At 39.9% G+C, this 25,765-nt stretch overlaps 2 protein-coding genes across 3 annotated transcripts in view; both read right to left on the reverse strand.

The window, feature by feature from the left end:
- Positions 1-25,765, reverse strand: part of LOC311304860 (dynein axonemal intermediate chain 1-like) — a 674,193-nt gene that overhangs the window by 584,390 nt on the left and 64,038 nt on the right. The window lies entirely within an intron of this gene.
- LOC311304834 (NACHT, LRR and PYD domains-containing protein 3-like) lies at positions 2,010-24,767 on the reverse strand. Of its 2 annotated transcripts, none has more exons than XM_084432146.1 (7): positions 24,697-24,767; positions 13,772-14,612; positions 5,706-7,658; positions 5,205-5,378; positions 4,265-4,438; positions 4,134-4,180; positions 2,010-3,981 (listed from the first exon to the last, which is right to left on the reverse strand). In XM_084432146.1, the coding sequence occupies exons 2-7, from the start codon at positions 14,461-14,463 to the stop codon at positions 3,377-3,379; spliced, it is 3,645 nt and encodes a 1,214-aa protein (XP_084288272.1). In that variant the 5' UTR covers positions 14,464-14,612; positions 24,697-24,767; the 3' UTR covers positions 2,010-3,376. The 2 variants fall into 2 exon arrangements, with proteins under 2 accessions (XP_084288272.1, XP_084288273.1); XM_084432147.1 differs by having other exon boundaries at positions 5,706-7,655; positions 24,697-24,756.

Here is a 25,765-nt window from a genome sequence, read left to right on the forward strand (position 1 = left end):
GCCTTTAATACCATCATTCCGTAGACATTAATAAACAAACTGCTGCTTCTGGGACTAAGACCATCCCTTTGCAATTGGGTCCTGGACTTCTTGACAAACAGGCCACAGTCGGTTAAGATCCACGGCACCTCATCTTCCACCCTTATACTCAACACTGGCTCCCCACAAGGATGTGTCTTGAACCCTTTGCTGTATACGCTCCTCACATATGATTGCTCTGTAACACGTCTGAGCAATCACATACTGAAGTTTGCAGATGACACGGCTGTGATTGGACTGATATCTAATAATGACGAGTCAGCGTATAGGCAGGAGGTGGAGGAACTCGTGGTCTGGTGCAGAGAAAACAATCTCTGCATCAATGTGGGAAAGACTAAGGAGATGGTTGTGGATTTTAGGAGGAGAGATCATACTCTACCTCCTCCCATCTTCATTGATGGAGTAATTGTGGAGATGGTGACCAATTTTAAATATCTGGGCTTGTACATCTCCAACGACCTCACATGGGCCACAAATACAGCCAGCATTATTAAGAAGGCCCACCAACGCTTGTACTTTTTGAGGAGGTTGAAGCAGGCCGGCCTCAACCCTGCTATCCTGACCTGTTTTTACCGGTGTGTGGTGGAGAGCACATTGACATCCTCCATCACCGTCTGGTATGGAAACTGCTCTGCAGCTGACAGGAAGGCGCTGCAGCGAGTAGTTAAGTCTGCTAAGAAAATAACAACAAATGACAGCCTTCCTTCCCTAGATGACATCTATGTCAGCAGGTGCAGAAGCAGGGCATCAGACATTATGAAGGACTCCACTTACCCGGCGCATAAACTGTTTACCACCCTCCCCTCTGGCAGAAGGCTGCGCAGCCTTAAAGCAAGAACCACAAGGCTAACGTGCAGCTTCTTTCCAGAGGCTGTGAGGCTTTTGAACTCCTTGGTTTAGTGCTCCTCCTGCCTCTGCTCGCTCGCTGCTGCTACTGCACAAGGCACTTTAATGATGTCATATGGTTAAATTATGGCTTTGATTGTTTATTATGGTGAAGACTATTTTAATGTTTTATATAGGTCTACGTTTTATATGTTTATATAGGGTCTATCTTAGAATTGTAAATTGTTATTTATTTTGTATTATGCTGCTGGACCTGGGAAATGAATTTCGTTCCTTCATGTTTAACATGTTTGAATGACAATAAAGTGAAACTGAACTGAACTGAGTTATGGGCTGAGAAAGGGCTGGGCCTCGGCAGAAGCGGACCCGAACCATGGGGAACGCATGCTGAAGCGCCCTCCGCGAAGAGCACCATAGCTTATCGCAATGCTCACTCTCAGCCTCCTCAAGGACTGACTGGGCTCCACTCCCATACAGACAACGCACAGCTCCGGTATATCCCCACCCGTGACGAAACAAGGGCAGGGAAAAGCACACGTCTTGAAGTACATTTTTTGGTGAATATCTTGACTGTACTACTAGAAATGCTGTACTACTTCTTGATAGACAAACACCAACTGGACAAACAATTCACACAAAGCACTTGCTGAAGACACAAAAGCTAGCGTTTCTTTGTTCTGTGAATGCTTTATAGTTTCCTGGTCTGTGACATCACAAGCCTTTGACGTTTCTTCACGCCATTGGACTGATTTCACACGTGCTTCACAACGCAATCACGCAGAGTTCCCACAGCATTTTGAGAAAGGGAACACCGAACGCCTTGGAAATGCCAGGCATGTGATGTTCATTTATATATTTGAAGAGGATTTGTTTTCACATATGACTGTGTACTCAAAATGTGCCTCTGACCTTCATTTATATTTGGATTATATTGTTAAATATATTCTAAATACACTACAAACAAAATATATATACATTTCTTTTGGTCTCACATTCTTTCTTGTAGTTCCCTCTCAGTAACAGTAACAGCAATTAGAGGCAGGGTCTTAATCTCCTCAAGTGTGAATCACAACATTATTCATGATCATTCACGCCTTCATGCATATGTTCTTTGTAAACAAAAAGGGTCTCAATTTTCAATTTACTTGTGATCTGTAAAAGCATCATACACAACAGATAGTCTTGTGTCATGCATCGTTGAGAAGTTCTTAACTAACGGAATACAAGAAGTGTATTTGTTTTAATTAAACTACACCAAGCTTCATACACAAATATAAACAGTATATACATTAAGCTTTTGCACCACGTTTTGTTCATAACTTCAGAGAGAAATGCAGAACATTAATACATTAGAACATTCACAAAACATTAGTAAAGCACAGTCATTCGTATATCAATATTTAGGGCAGTTGTTGCCATGACATGAGTGCCATGACATGCTGCTTGGCTAAAACTAATGGAATCCACGGAATAAACTTTCGGGATCCACTCATGGTCACAATGATGATACAGTGTTGAAAACGTCATTTGAAAAACGTTGAATAGTCCAACCAATGGAAATTTGATCTAGGACATGGTGGGTAGGGATGATATGTAGAGACCAATTGACCACTATTTTACAGTTGGAGCTGCTTTACCTTGGATAGGATAGTTTGCTCAGATTGGCAGGTCTATTATTTGCCGCACGCCATACAATAGAAGTGCATGACGCTGAGACAAATCCACCAGGATTTTGTTACTTATTCTCTAGAAATTATTTAGACCTTTAGAATTTTGTGTTTGAAGTTCCGTTTTTGCGGAAGCTCTGTATATTCCTATTGAAGCTTGAAATGGATGTCATTACAAATGTCAGTTAGACCAGGAAGATTTTTAAAACAAGCGGTTCTTTTATAAAGTGCAGTGCTGAAAAGTGGTAAGGCTACATGAGATATATATATTTATGAGTTTAAGCAGTGGTTCCCAATTCCAGTCCTCGTGACCCACTGCTCTGCACATTTTGTATGTCTCCCTTATTTAACACACCTGAACCAGATCATCAGCTCATTAGGAGAGACTCCATGAACTGAACTGAGTGTGTCAGATAAGAGAGACCTACAAAATGTGCAGAGCAGTGGGTCACGAGGACTGGAATTGGGAACCACTGAGTTTAAGTATACCGCTTAGGTTTTATCGCAGCAACTTAATACAATTTGCAGGACGCCAAGGACGATGGACGTTAGAGGATCAGGAGTTAGAGGATCCTGTGGCTGGCTTGACAACGGCAGAGTATTCTGCGGAACACTCTTCATTGGAGGTAAAGTGCTTCTGAAGCTCATCAAGTTGGGACATGGTTCAAAGGACAGGGCCAAATGGCAGAAGAATTGTCACCTGGATAGCGCAGTGACTGCTGCTTATACACGCACGTAATGATGATTGACAGGACTGAATGTTTAGGCGCCTCCCGAACCTATGTTTGGAACTTAATTTAATAAAACTGTAATTATATGAGATTTTATGACTTTGTGTGCATGTGAACGTTAGAAAGAGGATTTACAATTGTGTGTGTGTGTGTGTGTGTGTGTGTCAGATGTTTAATCTGACACAGAGACACAGAAGAATAAACCCTAAATCCAGCATAGAGGGGTTCAGTGAATGTGGTGTTGAATGTGTGTAAGTGTGTGAGTGTGTGTGTGTCAGAGACACTATAGAAGGACAGAGTGCCGGCCGGCACGTCCACATACACTCCTACTCTTTTAGAGGATGAATGGACAACAGGTAAATTAGTGAAATTCTTATTGTGACAGACAGTAAAACTGTTACTAGAGCAGGTCAGACTCCAGGATTTGTCACTGTATCCAAACCAACAGTCATGACTCCATCCTTTCCTGCTGATTTCTTTATATGTCACTGATATTTCAGCACGTATGCTCCATTCAGCCTCCCAGTAACAGCGTCCAGTCAGACTCTCTCCACACAGAACCTGAGGCCACTCATCAAATCTCTCTGGATGATTAGGATACGGCTGCTTCTCTTCTACACTCGTCACTTTCCTGTTATCCTCAGACAGAATGAGACCTGTGTTTGCTGTGTTTGGATCCAGTGTAAGATCATAGGCATCTGAAAACAAGAAGGGAAAAACATATATAACACTAGTAATAACACTAGCAAACAAATGTTTTGCTAATAAAAAGGTTTAAAAACAAGCCATTTCCTCTTGGCTGCAGAAAGAGTGTGTCTTTGTTTGTGTGTGTGTGTGTGTGTAGACCTACACTTTCGTGGTCCTGATGTGATCCTTATCTCTCCTCCATTATCCACACTATAAGCACAAAAAACAGATTAAATGTAAATATGCATCATGCATACACACATTCAGTATGTCAGTTATCAGTGTTTGACACACTTGAGTATCTGCAATGAGCAGTTTGGATCCTTTAGTTTGTCAGAGAGCAGCTTGACTCCTGTATCTCCTGGGTAATTGTAGCTCAGATCCAGCTCTCTCAGGTGTGAGGGGTTTGAATTCAAAGCAGAAGACACAAATCCACAGCCTTCCTCTGTCACCATACAGCCAGACAACCTACAGATGGATCAAAACAGCCTCATAATCTACAAAAAACACACATCAACACACAACAGCTGAGTAAATATCATTAATTTAAAAATCTCAGTCTGAAGTTATCAGCATGGTTGGCTAACTGTGCTGAACCGTAATGATCGAAAAATTAAATCATAACCATACCAGCTGGGCCGAATCGACAAGGAATTTAGCTTTTTGGCTGGATGGTGGAAAAGTGGCTAATGACTTGTTCATTAAGACAGTGACTTGCATAACGTATTGGCGGTTTTACTTTTACATTTAAAATAATCACTTAATTTTTTTCATATTTTCATATTCCTATATTCAAAATACATTTTTTTACTGAGTGGAACATGGAACTGAGTTTTGCACCCCTGTCTTCTTATGCTACAAGAATATATTTATTAAATGTAATAATTTGACATAAAAGTCTCATTTGCAGCAGCACTTTAATGCCTTCGTGTTTTATGGAGCAAGTTTTCATACTTGCTCTGTAGCAGCAGCAGTTTTCTTTCTGTTCTTCATTAACTAGCAGAGCAAGTCAGTGTTCTTGCCTGCAGCCACAGAAGCAGCAGCGTAACAGATCTAGTCTGCCAAAACCAAACCTATTTACATTCACATCAATATTTCTCATTAATAAAATTTTGTGTTCAAACTATTCCAAGAGTTGTCATGACTGAATTATAGTTTATCAACAAAATCAGAGAAAATAGAGAAAATTACTTTGTTAATACACACAGACCAGCTAAAATGTCCCTAAAATTACCTCAGTAACTGAAGCTGACAATTTGGACTCTTTAGTCCATTTGAGAGCAGCTTCACTCCTGAATCCTGCAGGTCATTGTTACTCAGGTCCAGCTCTCTCAGGACACAGTTTGAGGACTTTAGAGCTGATAACAAACTCTCACAACACTGTCCAGTGAGATTACAGCCAGAAAGCCTAGAAGAGATGAAATAACATCAAATTAAAACTAAATAAAATTAATATAAAGGTATGTAAAGGAAGTGTGTCTGTCCTCAGGAGCATTGGAAAAATAATTGTAACATTCCAGCTTGAATCACAATAAGATGAACTTGTGAGCATGAGAGATAATCTGGTCATTTTATCATTAAGGTTCATTAAAAAGTGCAATAAGGGATTTCTTTTGGTTTCTCTACCCATGATATTTAAAAATTACAAATGCAATAAATGTACAGGTATCACTACTAAAGGGGGCTAGATTCATTATTAAACATGACTCTTCATTTGTTAATAATTAACACTCACAGAGCTTTTCTGCAGTTGAGCACAGCTGGTATCAGTCTTCTTCTACCTTCTTCTGATGTGTTGTATTTCTTGAGGTTCAGCTCATCCAGCGCCTCCTCTGAGATCTGAAGCATATAGGCGATTGTTGAGCAGTGAGCAGGAGAGAGTTTCTTCTCTGAGTGTTTGTCTGATTTCACAAACTCCTGAATCTCTCTGGACAGAGTCTGATCTTTCACTTCCAGCAGACAGAGGAACAGATTAATGGATTGGTCAGCTGAGAGATGTTTTTTGCATATCGCATCAATTTCATTTACATAAAATATATCATGATCATCAATGTTAAGACTCTTGATGTTCTTTTGAATGTACTGTGTGGTTCTCCTGATGCTCTCTGAGCTTTTCTCTGTGTGTGTCAGTAGATCCTGTAAGAGTCTCTGATTAGACTCCAGTGAGATGCCCAGCAGGAACCGCAGGAACAGATCCAGCTGTCCATTCTCACTCTTGAGGACTTTTTTTACTGCTGATGTTAGTAACTCAGAGAGAGAGTCTTTATCAGATCTGTAAAATCTGAATTCATACAGTGATTTCTTGTCCTTGACCACATGTGAGTAAAACACAGAGAAAGCAGCGAGAAACTCCTGGACGCTCAGATGAATGAAGCTGTAGACTTTCCTCTGATGAATCACAGATTCCTCAAAGATCTCAGTGCAAATCCCAGAATACACTGAGGCGTCAGTGACGTCTACGCCGCTCTCTCTCAGGTCCTCCTCATAGAACATCACATTGCCCTTCATCAGCTGATGGAAAGCCACTTCAGCAAGTTTCAAAATCAATTCTCTGTTTGATCGCAAGAGTTTCTCTGGATCTCTCTCTTCATACTTCTGATTCCTCATGTTGATCTGAATCAGCAGGAAGTGGATGTACATTTCAGTCAGAGTTTGAGGGATTTCTGCACTCAGATCTTCTTCCAGGAGCTTCTGAAGCACAGTGGAGGAGATCCAGCAGAAGACGGGTATGTGGCACATGATGTGGAGGCTTCTTGCTCTTCTGATGTGCGAGATGATTCTGCTGGCTTGATGCTTGTCAATGATTCTCTTCCTGAAATATTCCTCTCTCTGAGGCTCATTGAATCCCTGAATCTCTGTCAGACGGTGGATGTATTTGGAGGGGATCTGATTGGCTGCTGCTGGTCTGGAGGTGATCCAGATGAGAGCCGAGGGAAGCAGATCTCCTTTAATGAGCTTTGACATCAACACACCCACTGATGAAGTCTCAGTCACATCAGAGACTTCCTGAGCGTCTGAAAACATCAGTGTCATTCTGCTTTCATCCAGACCATCAAAGATGAACACAACTTTACACTGCTCGTAAATCTTTGAGTCCAGATCTTGAAGTTCAGGATGAAAGTCCAGCAGAAGTCTGTGAAGACTGTACTGATGATCTCGGATCAAGTTCAGCTCTCGAAATGGAAGCACAAACATGAAATCTACATCCTGATTGTCTTTTCCCTCGGCCCAGTCCAGAATGAACTTCTTCACAGAGACGGTTTTGCCAATTCCAGCGATGCCTTTAGTGAGAACAGTCTTGATCTGCTCTTTCTTCTTGCGTCCTGGTTCAGGAGAGGCTTTAAAGATGTCATTGCAGTAGATTGGAGTGTCTTGAGAGTGTTGTGTTCTGGCTGTTTTCTCCATCTGTAAAATCTCATGTTCTTCATTCACTCCTTCACTCTTTCCCTCTATTATGTATAGATGCGTGTAGATCCTGTTCAGGAGGGTTTCATTCTCTTGGAGTTTCAGTCCCTCAAAAAATCTCTCATACTTGTTCTTCATGCTGGTTTTGTGTCGGTCTTTGACTCTCTGTAGTTCATCATTCATTAATTGATCATGCCTAGTCAGGGCAGTCGTTACGATGGTGAAAGTGTTGTTTAAACATAAGACTGAGGCGGTTCGTCGAGAGATGCTTTGGTCTACTCTGCTGAAATAACAAAAGAAGAAGAGATTAAAAAATATGAAAATTAATTGATTTAATGTATAAAATTTAAATCTAAATCAATTAAAATCTCAATCTTGTATTTTCTATTTAACCTCATCAATCTGACACCAGAGATTCTGTTAGCCAAAAAGTTTCTTATATCTGGACACTGGTATCAAACATAGGCGTAATTTGCGGGTGGGACATGTCCCCACCACTTTTTGCCAGGGTCGATATTGTCCCCACCACTTTTTGAATCATCTTGCAGCACGGATGTACCTACCTAATACAAATAAAACATTTCCAGTTATCTAGCAGAGCATTAATTTAGTTCGTTTGTCAAATAAGAGGCGATCTGGCTCTGAAATGTGTTGTTTTTTCAAATCATGCTGAGTGTTCATTGCCAATGTTGAACATTCTCTTTTGGCTCATGCATAGTCTTCACACAGATGAACATGTCAATCAATTGCATAATGCCTGTCAGGGTAAGTGGCTGTAGAGAAGAGCACAATGTGGAGGATAATCCCAATAGGCTTTTAATGGAATAATAATCAAAAGGTGAATACTGAGAAAGACAACCACATAGCATGTTGACATTAGCAAAGCTAGTCAATAAACAGACAGAAACTGAGGGCTTAAATAAGTGAAGGTAAACAGAGGAACACAATACTAGGGCTGTACCAGAATATTCGAGTATTCGAATATTCGTTCGGTGGGTTGGTATTCGATTTTCAAATTTGACATTCGAATATTCGGTTTAAATTTTTTTTTTTTTTTTTCACACCTGGCATCCCCCTAGAAACGGTTCCCATTCGCGCTTGAATGGGGCTGTCATGCGTTTTCTCAGATCGGATAGCTCTCTCTGATTTATCAATATGAACAATGAACACATAAATGTGTTTTTGCAAAATGGATATGAATCCGAACTTCAAATCCCACGCTATAGGCAGATGTAATGGAGTGCACGTCACCAGCAACAGATAAGCTGCATTTTACTGATCGTCAGCTAAAATTTCTAAATCAAAGACCGCAATAAGAGAGCGGCAACAGCCCTGGTAAGATCATTTCGGTTCTTTACTTTTAATGAAGTTGATTGTGTGTTAAAGCATCTGTGACCCACTTTCACTTTGATTTGCGATAGTTTGCACGTTGGCTTGATGAATAGATGCTGATCTGCTGTGACGCGTGCTGTAAGCGTCGTCATATCTGGCTATAACATGATATAGCCTAAAACGCTCTCACACGGTTATTTTTTTAGCATTTTTGGGCGAAATACAATACTCTTATTTTAGAGCGCAGAACAGCGGAGTTTGTATGGGCAGAAGTGCATGCCTGAGCTTGTAGGCTATAAGCTGCGTTGCTTTGACATTATGGAAATAGAATAGAAACAATATATTAGCCTACCCTTTACTGTGTCAGTAATTACTGTGCTGCTGATTTCTGATTTGAGAGTTATTTGTTACTCAGAAAAATATTAGGCTGTGTTTTGTATCACTAGTGCAGTGTCCGTTCTCGGAGCCCTGCGCGTGAGGCGCGCGCGCTTCCCGCTCGCGCTGTTCTGTATTAAAAGTTTATTAATTCTGAACGTGTCACGTCTCGCGTGTCTATATTGCACCAAGTGTGACACTGCACTCGTGAAGTCTATTGGATGAACGGTTCAAAATGCAAGATAAATAATCTAAATGCAAACAGACAGACGCATAGAGATTCCTGCCTTTATTAGAGAGAAGAATATGTTCAGCCCCCTCCCTCCGAAGCTTCGAATATTCGATGTTAATTCCTATCGAAGCTTCGAAGTTCAAAAAATGGTATTCGGACCAGCCCTACACAATACCAAAATAAAATGTAGCCAATTGCAACAAACAGGGAGAGGACAGATGAGAACTGAACCAATTAATAGACTAGAAGGTTAACAAAGAAATTCAAACATGAACCGAACAGAGAAACAGATCCAAAAACAAACTTAAAACGTGACTATGTCATTGGGGAGACTCTCTATTGGTTCTGGTGAAATCACAAAACAAAATGCACAGAAAACAGTCCCTGCACTTGATTTACAATTACTGATGAACATATTTGGTTTTGATGAGAAAAGAAAAAAACTATACAAGGGTGGATTAGAACCTCTGACACGCTTGACAAAAGTTCTACCACTAGACCATTAGAGTACACAAGAAAATCTTGTAGAATCTTGTACTTCTTTTCTAGTCGAAGTAAGGATGAAACTATCTCATTAAACGTGAGTTCTATGACAATAAATTAAACCCACTGTACCATTGAAATTGATTTCTGGGCATCATAATGTAATTTTTCAGCAATTGTTATTGTACAAACATACATATTGTACATATATCTGATATAGCATTGTATTAGCACCCCACACTCACACACACATTGGTCCCACCCACATTTTAAATCAGAGTTACGCTACTAGGATCAAAGGTCATTTTCCATCACTGAATGTTTGTCCACAGATTTGAGGTGAACAAATTTGAGACTCTGATGGGCACAGCAGTTTCTTGTCCGCCTGAGTGGGTTGCGTTTGTAGCCCCATAGCTTTGTTTTTAATCTCAATTTTCTATCTTTTTTTGCTGTTTATTAGGAGTGTGCCGATTCGATACTCCGTATTGGTATCTCTCAGATACTGCCATTTTTTGACGCATATGGTATCGGCCAGACGAGACCCGGTCCAAATCCGATATTGTGCGTATACTATTTGGTGTTATTGTTATACCACACAAATGGCACAAAAATATTATAAAGCACCATCATTTTTTGTGTACTATACCCACATTTTCTGAAGCCATTCCATAGTTTAATGTGAGGTACAGATAAATATTTAAGTCATTTAATTCAAGTTCACATAAACCCTTCTCTCCACTGCGGCTGTCAGTCATTCTCCATTCAGCATTCATACTGCGTGTCGCACTCGGTTACAACAGTCAACACGATGAAACTCTTCCAAGATTATTCAATGTTTGTATTATTATAGCTTACTTAATCTGTAGATAAAGGTCAATTGTTTTGCATAAAAGGTCTTTATCTGGCAGGAGTTTATTGCTCTTTCACATGTTACTTTCTCCAGGGTGTTAGATCACAACACTGTAAGAGAGAGCACTGTAATTGTTTTTCACGCGCAGAGTAACTGAAATTTAAAACTGTTAAAAGAAAAGGCTCAATAAACCATTGCACATATATATATATATATATATGTGTGTGTATATGTATGTAGCACTGTGGTCCTGTGAGGCACAACATTTAGTTCCTCCACCTAGAGAAATTACAATAAAACTGATTAAAAGTTTTTGAAAAATCTTTGAATCTCCCCACATTCTTTGTTCAGGCTGCTTCACAGCACCTTATCTTTCGTCACCCCTGGTGTGAATCACATAAAGATTAATGGTCATCAACACTACCATGAATACAGCATTGCTGACACAAAAACTGACTTACAAATTTTAAATCATTATGTTGTTTGCGAATGAGTGGTCAGAATCATTTTGTAGTAAAAATTCTATCCTACAAGAGTGGTAACTTAAAAGTCTTGTGCATAACTATTTAGTATGTGTTTTATGGCCTTATAGCAGTGACATTATTTCCCCCAAAACTTACTAACCATGCATAATCTTTATTTTCTAAAAAATGCAAAAATGTATATCCATTTTGCTCACATATTATTGTAGCAGAGTTTGTGCTGAATACATCAAAATTACATGTTGGCCAATAGTATGTTATAAGTAGCTGATATAAGCACAAATGTCAGGGCATGTCAAAACATCTCAAGGGCCCCCAAAACACGTCAGACCCTTAGGAGTTAATATCACCGGTTTAGTGCATTAAAGCGCTTTAAGTGTTTTTTAGGGCTGTAATCTCCCAGTCGATTAGGCGATTATTTGGTCGATACGTTCTGGCTCGACCAAAATTCTGATTGGTCGATTTTTTGCCGCGTTCATTTCAACAGTTTTGCCGCGTTCATTTCATCAGGTGGAAAGCACTAATTGCTAATGGGGATGTTTTCAGAGCACCCCTGTTTCACAGGTAACAGTCTGTCTTCAGAATACCCCCCTTGTTTTCACTTCTTTTGGATTAGCCCAACCCGCTGGAGAAGAGACAGATTGAAGAAAGTAGGCTACTAGAAGGTTTGCTGAATATTATTTATTTGATTGTGAGAGCGTTTAATTCATAGTCAGTCAGACCTCTTCTACCATGTCAACAAAGACATCGGCAGTGTGGCAGCATTTTTTTAAAAGTTAATAGTCTTCGTGTCTCAGCCGCGAAGCTGAGCTAAGCTCTGTTACACAGAGCGGCTGCACAGAGCGGCTGAAATGACAGTGTCTGTCAGTTATTATAAGACATATGACAAAAACAATTGTCTAAATTATGTTGCATATTCCTCAAAAGTTCTTGTGATGATATCACTAGTTGACAACATAGTACTATTTTCGGAAGTCATAGGCTATGATATTGCGCAGGTGCACGTGATGCAACGCTGTCAGAGCCGACAGACACGTGTGTCAGACTCATTTCAGTGCAAAATAATTTGGTCAAAAACGATGTAATATATTGCAAAAAAAATTATGTTTATTTATAATTCATTTAGGTGGACAACAAGCCTACCAAGTACTGCGCACAGTGCGCAGCTAATTAATGTAACGTTTTTTTTCCTAACGTAATTTTTAGTCGAAAATTTCAGGACTTCAGTCGACCAAGATTTTCTTTGGTTGATTACAGCCCTAGTGTTTTTCACGTCAAGCGTTTTAGAACGTCCACTTTTTTTCTTTCTTTTTTTAATACTGCAGCAAGTGCTGTCTAAGGATCACAAGTGTATAAAAACTTGCCTTTAGTTCACATATTTTTGCTTTTCCTCTTTTGAGATGGACATCTGTCGTATTGGATTTCTGCCGTTATCCGATTTGCCAATATTTTTCAACTCATTTTGGCCGATACCAATATACTTCTTTTCCCCTTTGTTTGGAAACAACACCAAGTCTTTCCTGTGCATGATTTATAAATGAATTATTTTTCATTCCAGTTAGTATTGAGCAAAAACTATGTTTTTTTTTCTTTCTGGTTTCTGAGTTCTGAGGACTCCTTAACAAAAAAGGTTAGTTGTTAAAGATAAATAAATGATAATAAAGTTCATAAAGTATACTTTTTATAATAAGAGTACATTAAAAGCTCTGAAAATAACAATAATAAAGTCATTTACATTCAAAGTGTAAGATTTTTTTAGAGTCACTTATTTGCTTTAAAAAGTCTTTTAAAATGTCAATGACGTCATACACATCGTACGACCAGAGATACTGCTTTACGGCAATCCTTCAGTCACTTTGGTGCTTTCACAGTACATACATAACCATAGGCAGATAAAAGTGGCAGCAACCAAAAAAGTTGCTGCGCTGAAAAAAAAACTTGGGCGAAAAAGTCCACCTTAACTTTCTGGTCCCGCTTCGGATGCCACGATGCCATCAAGCGGTATCTCTGGTCGTAATCAGTCCTTCACTGACCAATCAGCGAAAGAAGAAGAAATCAAAAGGACATAAGTACTCGTTCATTCAACTTTCGACCTATAACCCATGTTGAACTTGCAAAACCTACAATCAAATCTGAGATTTCTCAACAGCAATCGGGTGAGGGAGACAAATTTAGCCATCTAGCTCCATAGACTCCCATTCATTCTGCACTCATGGGCGATCGCCCCCAGTGGAGCTCTGGTGGAACTACAACCAAAATTCGGTACAATGGGACTTAATAGGGAGTGGGCAGGCTCTCCGAGTAGACAGGCTCTGGAGTGACTGTTGATGGGTATAGCACAACCGACGCAGGTACTCATATTCACAAATTCAATCATGATAATCTAATCATCATACATGCAAGTCACTTCAAAAATTACCACACTGCTGACATGATCTTATCACTAACACTCTTTGCGCACGTGAGTTATTGCAGGTCCATATCAACACGTTATCATACCGGCAAGACATATCGGCTTCATTTTTTCATATCGGCCGATTCTGGTAGTTATATTTTAAGCCTTTATCGGCCAATTCTGATGTAGTGCCGATAATATTGTGCATTCCTACTGAAAACAACGACTTTACTGGATTGTCTCTCACCTGGGGTCAGAGGTCACCATTTCATCACTGAATGCAGGAGGATGACGCATGGATCCGTCACTCTTCATAGACACACAGCTGGGGTCAGAGGTCACCCTTTCATCACTGAATGCAGGAGGATGACGCATGGATCCGTCACTCTTCAGAGACACACAGCTGGGGTCAGAGGTCACCCTTTCATCACTGAATGCAGGAGGATGACGCATGGATCCGTCACTCTTCAGAGACACACAGCTGGAGTCAGAGGTCACCATTTCATCACTGAATGCAGGAGGATGACGCATGGATCCGTCACTCTTCATAGACACACAGCTGGGGTCAGAGGTCACCATTTCATCACTGAATGCAGGAGGATGACGCATGGATCCGTCACTCTTCATAGACACACAGCTGGAGTCAGAGGTCACCATTTCATCACTGAATGCAGGAGGATGACGCATGGATCCGTCACTCTTCATAGACACACAGCTGAGGTCAGAGGTCACCATTTCATCACTGAATGCAGGAGGATGACGCATGGATCCGTCACTCTTCATAGACACACAGCTGAGGTCAGAGGTCACCATTTCATCACTGAATGCAGGAGGATGACGCATGGATCCGTCACTCTTCATAGACACACAGCTGGGGTCAGAGGTCACCCTTTCATCACTGAATGCAGGAGGATGACGCATGGATCCGTCACTCTTCATAGACCACAGCTGGGGTCAGAGGTCACTGCTTCATCACTGAATGCAGGAGGATGACCCATGGATTCGTTACTCTTCATAGACACACAGCTGGGTTCTGCAGATGAAGATCTCTCTCTGTTCTTTCTTTTCTCCAATAATGAGAAACAGACCTGCACATGGAAACACAGAGAAATAAATCATATAACGTTTAACTATTCCAGTAATGTATAAAAGGCTCCCGGAGAAAGAAGACTTCTATTGTGGGACTTAGAATTATAGAGTGCGATACCCGATGCTTCCAGTAGGAGGCATTATTGTTATTGTTTGCTGCGTCAGTCTAGATTACTGAGAGAAAGGCAGCTGTGCACTTAGAAGTTTCTTCCTGCCTGTTATTTGGATGTTCGTTGGCATTTTGGTGTTAAAAGTATTAGCACATGACCATAAAATAAGTTTTCTCTGATTTCTTGATGTCAAAAATCCAGAAAATCACATTGTATGATTTTTAAATAATTAATTAGCATTTTATTGCATGACATAAGTATTTGATCACCTACCAACCAGTCAGAATTCCGGCTCTCACAGACCTGTTAGTTACTCTTTAAGAAGCCCTCCTGTTCTCCACTCATTGCCTGTATTAACTGCACCTGTTTGAACTCGTTACCTGTATAAAAGACACCTGTCCACACACTCACTCAATCAAACAGACTCCAACCTCTCCACAATGGCCAAGACCAGAGAGCTGTGTAAGGACATCAGGGATAAAATTGTAGACCTGCACAAGGCTGGGATGGGCTACAGGACAATAGGCAAGCAGCTTGGTGAGAAGGCAACAACTGTTGGCGCAATTATTAGAAAATGGAAGAAGTTCAAGATGACGGTCAATCTCCCTTGGTCTGGGGCACCACGCAAGATCTCACCTCGTGGGGCATCAATGATCATGAGGAAGGTGAGGGATCAGCCCAGAACTACACGGCAGGACCTGATCAATGACCTGAAGAGAGCTGGGACCACAGTCTCAAAGAAAACCATTAGTAACACACTACGCCGTCATGGATTAAAATCCTGCAGCGCACGCAAGGTCCCCCAGCTCAAGCCAGCGCATGTCCAGGCCCGTCTTAAGTTTGCCAATGACCATCTGGATGATCCAGAGGAGGAATGGGAGAAGTTCATGTGGTCTGATGAGACAAAAATAGAGCTTTTTGGTCTAAACTCCACTCGCTGTGTTTGGAGGAAGAAGAAGGATGAGTACAACCCCAAGAACACCATCCCAACCGCGAAGCATGGAGGTGGAAACATCATTCTTTGGGGATGCTTTTCTGCAAAGAGGACAGGACGACTGCACCGTATTGAGGGGAGGATGGATGGGGCCATGTATCGTGAGATCTTGGCCAACAACCTCCTTCCCTCAGTAAGAGCACTGAAGATGGGTCGTGGCTGGGTCTTCCAGCATGACAACGACCCAAAACACACAGCCAGGGCAACTAAGGAGTGGCTCCGTAAGAAGTATCTCAAGGTCCTGGAGTGGCCTAGCCAGTCTCCAGACCTGAACCCAATAGAAAATCTTTGGAGGGAGCTGAAAGTCTGTATTGCCCAGCGACAGCCCCGAAACCTGAAGGATCTGGAGAAGGTCTGTATGGAGGAGTGGGCCAGAATCCCTGTTGCAGTGTGTGCAAACCTGGTCAAGAACTACAGGAAACGTATGATCTCTGTAATTGCAAACAAAGGTTTCTGTACCAAATATTAAGTTCTGCTTTTCTGATGTATCAAATACTTATGTCATGCAATAAAATGCAATGTGATTTTCTGGATTTTTGTTTTAGATTCCGTTACTCATAGTTGAAGAGTACCTATGATAAAAATGACAGACTTCTACATGCTTTGTAAGTGGGAAAACCTGCAAAAAGTGAATCAAATACTTGTTCTCCCCACTGTACATGTGTAACGTACCGGTACATGTGTAACGCGATTTCTGCTAAATATAGTCAAATGTGACAGTTTACATTGTATATGTCTGTAATATGTCAACTAATTATTCTGCAGAAGGATTATCCAGTATTATTTCCATTTGATTATACTAATTTGGGAAATAAGATTGTTTGTTGATGGATCTGGATTCATTAATCATATAGCCTATATTAATGCCAAAGTCATTTTTGTGACCAGACCAATCGTTTTATTGTCTTCAATTGCCCATCCTCTGCATATTTTTGTGTTTTAACTGTTATTTAGAGGTGATACTGAATATGTTAGTATCCTGAAATAAGAAGTGACTGATTCATCTGTGAATGTAAACATTTATACTTCTACTAATGTAATTAGTTTTTTGTTATTTTAGGCTAATATTCAATACACTTTCGAAGGAAGCACCAGTCTCCTCATTCTTTGTGTCCTGACCGACACCTAGGGGTGTATAGCCTACTGCTAACAAGCAGAACTAAAGCCTAGCAGTATCCTCTCCTCTGCAACAAGGGGTGGTGTGGTGCAATGGATAAGACACATGCCTTTGGTGTGAGAGACCCGGGTTCGAATCCACTGTGAGACACCAATGTGTCCCTGAGCAAGACACTTAACCCCTAGTTGCTCCAGAGGCGTGCGACCTCTGACATATATAGCAATTGTAAGTCGCTTTGTATAAAATCGTCAGCTAAATGAATAAATGTAAATGTAAATGTAAACAAGTAATTCCAGTCAAAACAAATCTTAAAGGATTATTCACTTCAAAACGAAAATTCTGTCATCATTTACTCACCCTCAATTTGTTTCAAACCTGTATGAATTTCTTTTTTCTGCTGAACACAAAACAAAGATATTTTGAAGAATGTCGGTGACCAGACAGTTGATGTACCCCATTTACTTCCATAGTAGGAAAAAAAAAATCCTATGAAAGTCAGTGGCTACCATCAACTGTTTGGTTTCCGACCTTCTTCAAAATATCTTCACATCTGTTAGTTTTCAGCGGTTTTAAAGGTCTGAATGGCCGAGGTTTCACGAAGAGATTGCTGAAGATTGTTCCATATCTTAGGAACAGAGACACTAAGGCCTCGTTTACACAGTCAGTGAAATGTGACCCAATTCCAATTTTGTGCTCATATGTGACACAGATTGGATGTCTTCTATGACTGTGTAAACAGGAAAAAAAACTCATGCATTCGGATATTTCGAGATCGGTTTCAGGCCTCATTCATATGTGGAAATAAATCAGATATAAATCGGATATGTGCCAATGTGCAATGATGGCACTTTTCGTCCTCCTTCGCCTCATAATCATGGTGATGTTTTGCGAACTTCGCATATATCGCAGAGCTAGCGTCAATCATATTTCGCGTTCGTCCATCTGTGCAAGATAATTTAACCCTTTAAGCATGCGCGATGTTTCAGATGGTATGGCAAGTGTAAACGCATGAATGGGATATGGGTCACAGTTGAAAGAACGTGTAAACGGACGGTCAAAAGAATCGGATATAGGCAACAAATCAGAATCGGGCATCAAGACCTGCAGTCTAAACTCGGTAGGGCTGGGTATTGACACAAATTTCACAATTCGATTCGATTTCGATTCCGATTCAATATTGATTATTTGGGATATCAGGTACAATACATGGCACATTTTCTCGAAGGAAAACAAATCTCTTCACTAATGCTGTAAACTATGGGAGTCAGTTGTAGCCTGTAGGCTTCATTAGCCTACTGTAATAATGAAGGTATAATATTGAACTGATTTGTATACAAACACTTAAATTACACTTTTATTTATACATTTAAATGGTGGCTGTCATAAAAACCTGCCAGATTTATTCAAACATGCATTAAAAATTATAATGAATATGTAATATGGTGCATATATTTAGAAAAATGCTCCTCTCTAGAGTTAATTTGTCTAGCAGACTAACGAGTTTATGGTCACTGGATATGGTTTTTCTGAGGTAAATGTGACGTTACTTGACATTGTTTACAAGCTATTTTACTGACGTCTTTCCACGGCTGAAACACTGATTGAGCGACTCCATGTCACATGATACGGATTTCGATAAGTTGTGCTCTACCTTTTAACACACTTTCAGATGCTCATTCATGTTTATTTCGCGCTGTAACTGGTGTTATTAAGGCGGAAGAGAAGGTGTTGGAGAATTTCATCTGTCTCATACATGAGTCCAGATGCATGATACTAATATTAAAGGAACTAGGCCTAAAATATGAGAGGCCCAAAATTACAGGAAACAGAGAAAACAGGTTAAAGGGGACAAAATGATGGGAAACACTGAACCTGTCAAAAGTGTATGTGAGGATAGGAGTCGTCTGAGGACAGGACAGAAAAACTGGATGAAAGGGTGTCTAAGGACGAGAGTGGAAAAGTACCCAAAAAACCATATATGAAATCATATTTAATAAAGCGCATGCGCCAGTATGGCCACCAATAGAAATTAGACATTAATGCAGGTGTTTCTAATCGTGGTGAAGTGATAAGGAGGAGCAAAGAGAAAAAGATAACTGTACGAATGTTAATTGGATACCAGAATGGACATTAAGTGACGTAAATTTAGGTATAAGACCCCAATGCAGACCATTGTAAAATCAGATGTCCGGATGGCCAGCCGGCTTCTCACTTTGTTGTTTGTACAATAAAGTTAATTCTTCTGGGACCTGAAACTTAGACTCTGAAAGATTTTTTTAAGACCTGAACCAGACATTGAAGATCAAAAGATCGTGAATTCGCCACAACAAAGGTCATGTGCTTCTCTAGAGCTGAGCCAGAGCGATCTCACGCCACAGCGCCAAAACAGTATTTATGTTTTTGAATTTTGTAAGAAAATGGACGTAATTTGAAATCTGAGACTTTGTTTCATATCAATAGCAACAAAGCACAAAGATTATAGCGATTTATTGGATGGGACGCGCGCATCAATGTTACATTCATTCATCAACTGAAAACAGGATGACTAATCGTGCAGAAATCGGTTCGTAAAAATGAGAATCGATTAAAATCGAGAAATCTATATTTTTTACCCAGCCCTAAAACTCGGGTACCGTCGGTAGTTTAGATCCTGCCAACTGAAAGTATAATGTTGTCTTACGAAAATCATAGTTCATATGTTACAAAAACAGCCTTCTTCAACCTCAGAAACATTGCTAAGCTCCGGAACATGCTATCTGTTTCCGGTGCAGAAAAGTTAGTTCATGCATTCATGAACTCTAGACTAGATTACTCCACTAGAGTTCTTACTAGGTCAAGAAAATATGATCATATAACACAAATTTGATCATCTCTACACTGGTTACCTCTTAAGTTCCATATCAATTATAAAGTATTGCAACTGACCTAGGCTATAAGGCCCTAAATTATTTAGCTCCTGTGTATTTAACTAATCTTCTATCGCCCTACAATCCATCACAGTCTTTAAGAAAACTCTGGTAGTACCTAGGATATCTAGGTCCACTGAAGGAGGGAGAGCGTTCTCACATTTGGCTCCTAAACTCTGGAATAGCCTTCCTGATAATGTTGGGGGCTCAGACTCGCTGTCCCAGTTTAATTCTAGATTAAAGACTAGGGTTAGGAATTGAAAATTCAATTATGGAATTGAATACTTGAGTTAAGGAATTCCTATTATCGATTCATTTGTGTGCATTTTAATATGACTTTAAACCATTCATGACCAAGTCGACTCGCGTACTGCGCACATGAGTAACTGTAGATTGTGCAGTTCTTAAAGAGACAGCAGCCTAATATTGCTGCTGCCATCTCTATAATAACACTACTCAATCAAAATACAAAGAGAAAATTCACTCGTTCTTGACTGAATAACTTTTGTAACTATATTTGTGATGTACATTTTATTTACAAAGTGCAGTGTTGTTTTACATTTGATTAGCTTGTGTACCTGAATATTTTAAAACACTGTTTATTTCAAACGTATTTTGTTCAGTTGTATTTATTTGCAGCGACTGATAATTTTTTTATGTTCTTTTTTAATTACTGAGTATTTACTTGTCTTTAATAATGCTTGAAATTTATATTAGTTAGGTTAGTTGTTTTTGGTATGGTATTTTTAAACCACATGCAAATGTTCCTTGTGTAAGTGTTCTTTAGTCTGTTGAGTTTTGTTCATGGTATTCAGCTACAATAAAGTGTTTTCGACTGGAATCGAAATTAGGAATCGATAAGAATCAGAAACGTTAAAATTCAGACAATACCCAACCCTACTAAAGATGCATCTCTTTAGCCAAGCATTCACATAACACATCTCATAATCACGTCGGCCTACTCCAGTTATATCAGATAAAATGCACATGATTATCTTTGCTTAATGTTGTGAACAGCAGCTACGCTAATTATTTTCTTGCTTCTCTGTTTTATCTCAGGACGCCCATCCTTAGGTAACTATTATGTCAGCTCCAGTTTGGATCTAGCCTATTATGAAGACTTCAGATGCCCAACAACTGTGAAGTCTCCTGCGAAGACTTCAGATGACGCAAACTCTGAATCAATATGCACCAGTGCAAAATTTTTCTACACGTCATACTCAGGCACGTGCACAGGTACGGCTCGACCTGTGCAGGGCACATGCCCTCTTTGCCCTTACACTCCGAAGTGCCCTTTTTTTTGGTGGTGGTGTTTTTTTCCCTCTTCAATAAATCAATGCTATTGGTCACCCTTTACGTCTGTCTTACAAATATTTAGCCAATGAAAGTTCTTAAAAAGAGCTTGTGTAAATCTGATAACTCCGCCCCCTCTATCTGATAACCCCACCCCCTCTATTTGATAACTCCACCCCTCTATCTGATAACACCACCCCCTCTATATGATAACTCCGCCCCCTCTATTTGATAACTCCACCCCTCTATCTGATAACCCACCCCCTCTATCTGATAAATCCGCTCCCTCTATTTGATAACTCCACCCCCTCTATCTGATAACTCCACCCCTCTATCTGATAACACCACCCCCTCTATATGATAACTCCACCCCCTCTATTTGATAACTCCACCCCTCTATCTGATAACCCACCCCCTCTATCTGATAAATCCGCTCCCTCTATTTGATAACTCCACCCCCTCTATCTGATAACACCACCCCCTCTATATGATAACTCCGCCCCCTCTATTTGATAACTCCACCCCTCTATCTGATAACCCACCCCCTCTATCTGATAAATCCGCTCCCTCTATTTGATAACTCCACCCCCTCTATCTGATAACTCCACCCCCTCTATCTGATAACTCCACCCCTCTATCTGATAACACCACCCCCTCTATATGATAACTCCACCCCCTCTATTTGATAACTCCACCCCTCTATCTGATAACCCACCCCCTCTATCTGATAAATCCGCTCCCTCTATTTGATAACTCCACCCCCTCTATCTGATAACACCACCCCCTCTATATGATAACTCCGCCCCGTCTATTTGATAACTCCACCCCTCTATCTGATAACCCACCCCCTCTATCTGATAAATCCGCTCCCTCTATTTGATAACTCCACCCCCTCTATCTGATAACTCCACCCCCTCTATTTGATAACTCCACCCCCTCTATCTTGACTGAACAAACTGAAGCTCCGGAGCAGTCGCACAGCAGACAGCAGCTGAACGAAGTTTTGCCAGGGTAAACAAATATCTTGTTGTTTGAATAAGTACTAAACACTATAGCTGCTTTCCGACCAAGTAGTTACAGGAACTTAGTTCTAGGAACTGTCCACTTCTAAACAGTTCTAAGAACTACTCTCCCCTAAACTCGGTTTTGCTGTTTGCGTTCGCACTGGCCAAGTGGCCATAGGAACTGGTAGGAGGGGTAAGGGAGTGACGCAAGCACGTGACCTTTATTTTGGCGGCGCTGAGAACGCCAGAGCAAACAATGCTCGCATTCTCTGTGTTTATTAGTTAGCGGTTAGCGATCTGTCTAACAGTACTGTTTAATATGTTATTAGATAGAACTGTTATAGAAAGTAGACAGTATGAAAAAAAGGTTATTAGCCTATGCCGTGTGGTTGATGTCCAGTGTTGCTAGCTGGGCAGATAAACATAATCATGTTAGGCTTGGTCCCCTCAAAGTTGCGTTGGATTTTCTCTTCAGCATAAAGGTTTAGAGGCCCAGCTATCACTGTTTTCCATGTTTGTATCTAGTTTCTGGAGTAAATATATAGGCTATAATCTGTGTGTTTACATTCTAGCTGTTTTAAAAATGGCGGGTGCTGGTGTTCCGCGTGCGTTCGGTCATCAGCGTACACTAACGTCACGGGTAGTTCCTATAGTGCTGGTTTAGACCCTACTCTGAGTAGGACCTAAATTAGTTCCTACAAATAAGAGTTCCTAGAACTAAAATCGTTCCTAGTTCCTGCGGTGCGAACACGCCGACATCCGGGTACTTTAGCCAGTAGTTCTAGGAACTGTGAAAAGGTTCCTCCGGTCGGAAAGCGGCTTATGTCTATAAAGGCTCATATTTTATTTATTTGATGTCTGACTGAGACATGTGGGACCTGAGAGAGGTCTAGCATTTGCCATCTAGTCATAGCCAACACATAGCCTACACTTAAATGGCCTGTGCATACAGTAGCATTTCATCTTTAATAAAATGAGATTTTGGCCAAAAGTATTTTACAACAGGAAAAACTGAGCGCCCATATAGCTACAACAAACTAGTTTATAACCTGTTGATGAAAATGTAATGTGATGCCGCCGGCGCCGTTTTAATGACGGACAAAATGCACATTTGCACTCATTCGCTGGTCAAAAACCCCATAACTGCATTTGAGTTTGACTTTTGTAAAATGTTAACAATATATTGATAAGTAATACAACAACATATAATTTGTTTTTACCATCGGGAAATCATAAGCACAGGTGCGCCCCCGCGCTGTTTCGTAGTGGAACTGAGTGATCCTCGTCACCTCTGTAACATATATTTCTGAGAAATGTCTTCTTTGGTTTATGATTGCTGATACACTTAATTTATTAACATTTAATCATATTATGGTAATAATATTAAATTACGGTTAAAGGTTGTATCAGCGATTTCAGGCCCAAACATAAATGATCACATTCATCTAATCTTTCCTAACGATCCGCTAGCTGCCCGCCCCATAAGCATGCCGTCAAAAAAGCGCGTCTCTGTCGGCAGCCTAGGCTCTGAGATCTGCACACAAAAACAGTTGGTTTCACCAACCACTCAAAACCAAAATAAACAGTGTTCCAACCAATCACCGACAGGGGGAGGGTGTTGTGAGGTTTTGCGCTCGTGCACGGCTGATTCGGTGATTGGTTGGAACACTGTTTATTTTGCCAGCTAGCGGATCGTTAGGAAAGATTAGACGAATGTGATCATTTATGTTTGGCCCTGAAATCGCTGATACAACCTTTAATTCAAGACTGTTAATATGCACATAGCCTATTCGCTATCTCGCAATTTTTTTAACCTATACTTCCCTGATCATAATCATTAGTTAACATGTATTCATTGCCTCAATAAGCTCATTTTTTATGCCTAAAATTAATACATTATTAGCTAACTGTGTATATGTATACATTTGTACATTTCTGAAATACATAACTTAGTTACCTCTGATAACTTAAATTGTAATGTGGACTCATGCACTTTCTGTAAAGCTGCTTTGAAACAATATGTATTGTGAAAAGCGCTATACAAATAAATGTGAATTGAATAGAATTGATGGAGCAATTCATTAAGATAAGTTGATGCCCACCAAGACAAAGATGATAAACTGAATAACGTTACGGCATGAAACTGGAAGCCAGTGAAGTTAAAGTGAGAGAGTGATATGTGCAGACCATGGTGCAGACTTACACATGTGTGAGGAAACGTGCAGCAGAACTCTGTTATTAACAGTGAAAATCAAATAAAAGCTTAAGTAGTCCAGACGTGGTGTTATTAAAGCATTGGCAACCATTTCTGAGTCTATTGAATATGCAAAGTAGCTAAACTAGCAATATTACAAGTCTTTCGATTTTTATGAGGTGACTAACATGAGATTCAGAACATAGAGTGGGTCAGAAATGACTCAAAGACTACGAACTGTAGTTCAAGGTCGAACTAAAATACCATCAATGTCTAAACAGAGATTTGACAGGATTTCAGTCTTGTGAAAGTTTCATTTTAGAAAGTTTGAAGCCATATTGTGTTAAGCAGGAGAGTGGAAAATCAGAAGCAGATTTGAAGCTAATAAAGACCGAGTTTAATATATTAGCAAACAGAAAACATTGTACAATAATAACACATGATATCAAAAGCCGATGAACTTACCGTAATGTGACAGTTTATACATTCTTCGAGTCTTTACTTCCGGCTTCGAGGTGTTTCTTCAGAAAAAGAACGCGCATGCGCAGGAGGCCCCCGGTGTCAACAACAAATCAATTATTTTACTGTCTATTCCATAGACTGTAAAAAAAAGAGGTCTATTCAAATAAACCCCGCCAATCTCTCTTCTTCTTCTTCTTCTTCTTCTTTTAGTTTTCTGGCGGGTTTCAGTCTATCGTTAAATGTCTATCGCCACCTACTATACTGAAGTATGTAACATAGCCTTACTTTCATCTGCTTATTCACTGTTTATGTTAATTTCTTTACACTTCATTAAATTTTGTTATAACTTATTTAAATTTCTTTCTTTCTAAAAAAGAAAAAAAGCTTAGCCTAAAAGCTTTTGCAATTAATTAATATACGCTGCACGAAAAATACTGTATTTCTAGTAAATATGATGTCTTGGAATGTTTATCTTTAAATTAAATGGGTGTTTTCCTTAAAAAAAAAAAAAAAAAACCGATTCCAAGAGCGATCGCTATTTTGTCGTTCATTTTATATATATCATCTTTGGTATTAACTTATTGTTGAATGTTTAGTGATTTTAAGTCACCTCAAAAAACATCTGCTAAATGAATACTTGTATGAAAGCTTTCTGTGCTGTTATGGGATTCTTTGTCTTTGTTCACATTGCTGAGCGCTGGAGAAATCAATAACATGAACACAATATCATTTCTTTAGCGCATAATAAGCCCTCTTTCAGCAGCAGTTCCAGTGTCCCAGTGTTTTTTTTTTATCAAATGTCCTTTAGACATAGGCTAGTATAATCTTATAATTCAGTCATGAGAAACAACAATATAAATTAACCCTGTCAGGGAACTTTAACTAGTGCTTTACTTAATTACATCATCCAATGATATTGAAATTACATTAACAAATTGCCTGTGAAACTTGATTCTTGTGGACCCAATAAACTGTTAAGAGTTGCTGAAACTCTTTGGCTGGCAAATCATGCTATTCTATCATATAAACCTTGTGATCAGCTTTGCTCTTATCTCTGCTTGGAGAGAGCGCC

Source organism: Rutilus rutilus (genome assembly GCF_951802725.1).
Source record: "Rutilus rutilus genome assembly, chromosome: 15".
NCBI lineage: Eukaryota > Metazoa > Chordata > Actinopteri > Cypriniformes > Leuciscidae > Rutilus > Rutilus rutilus.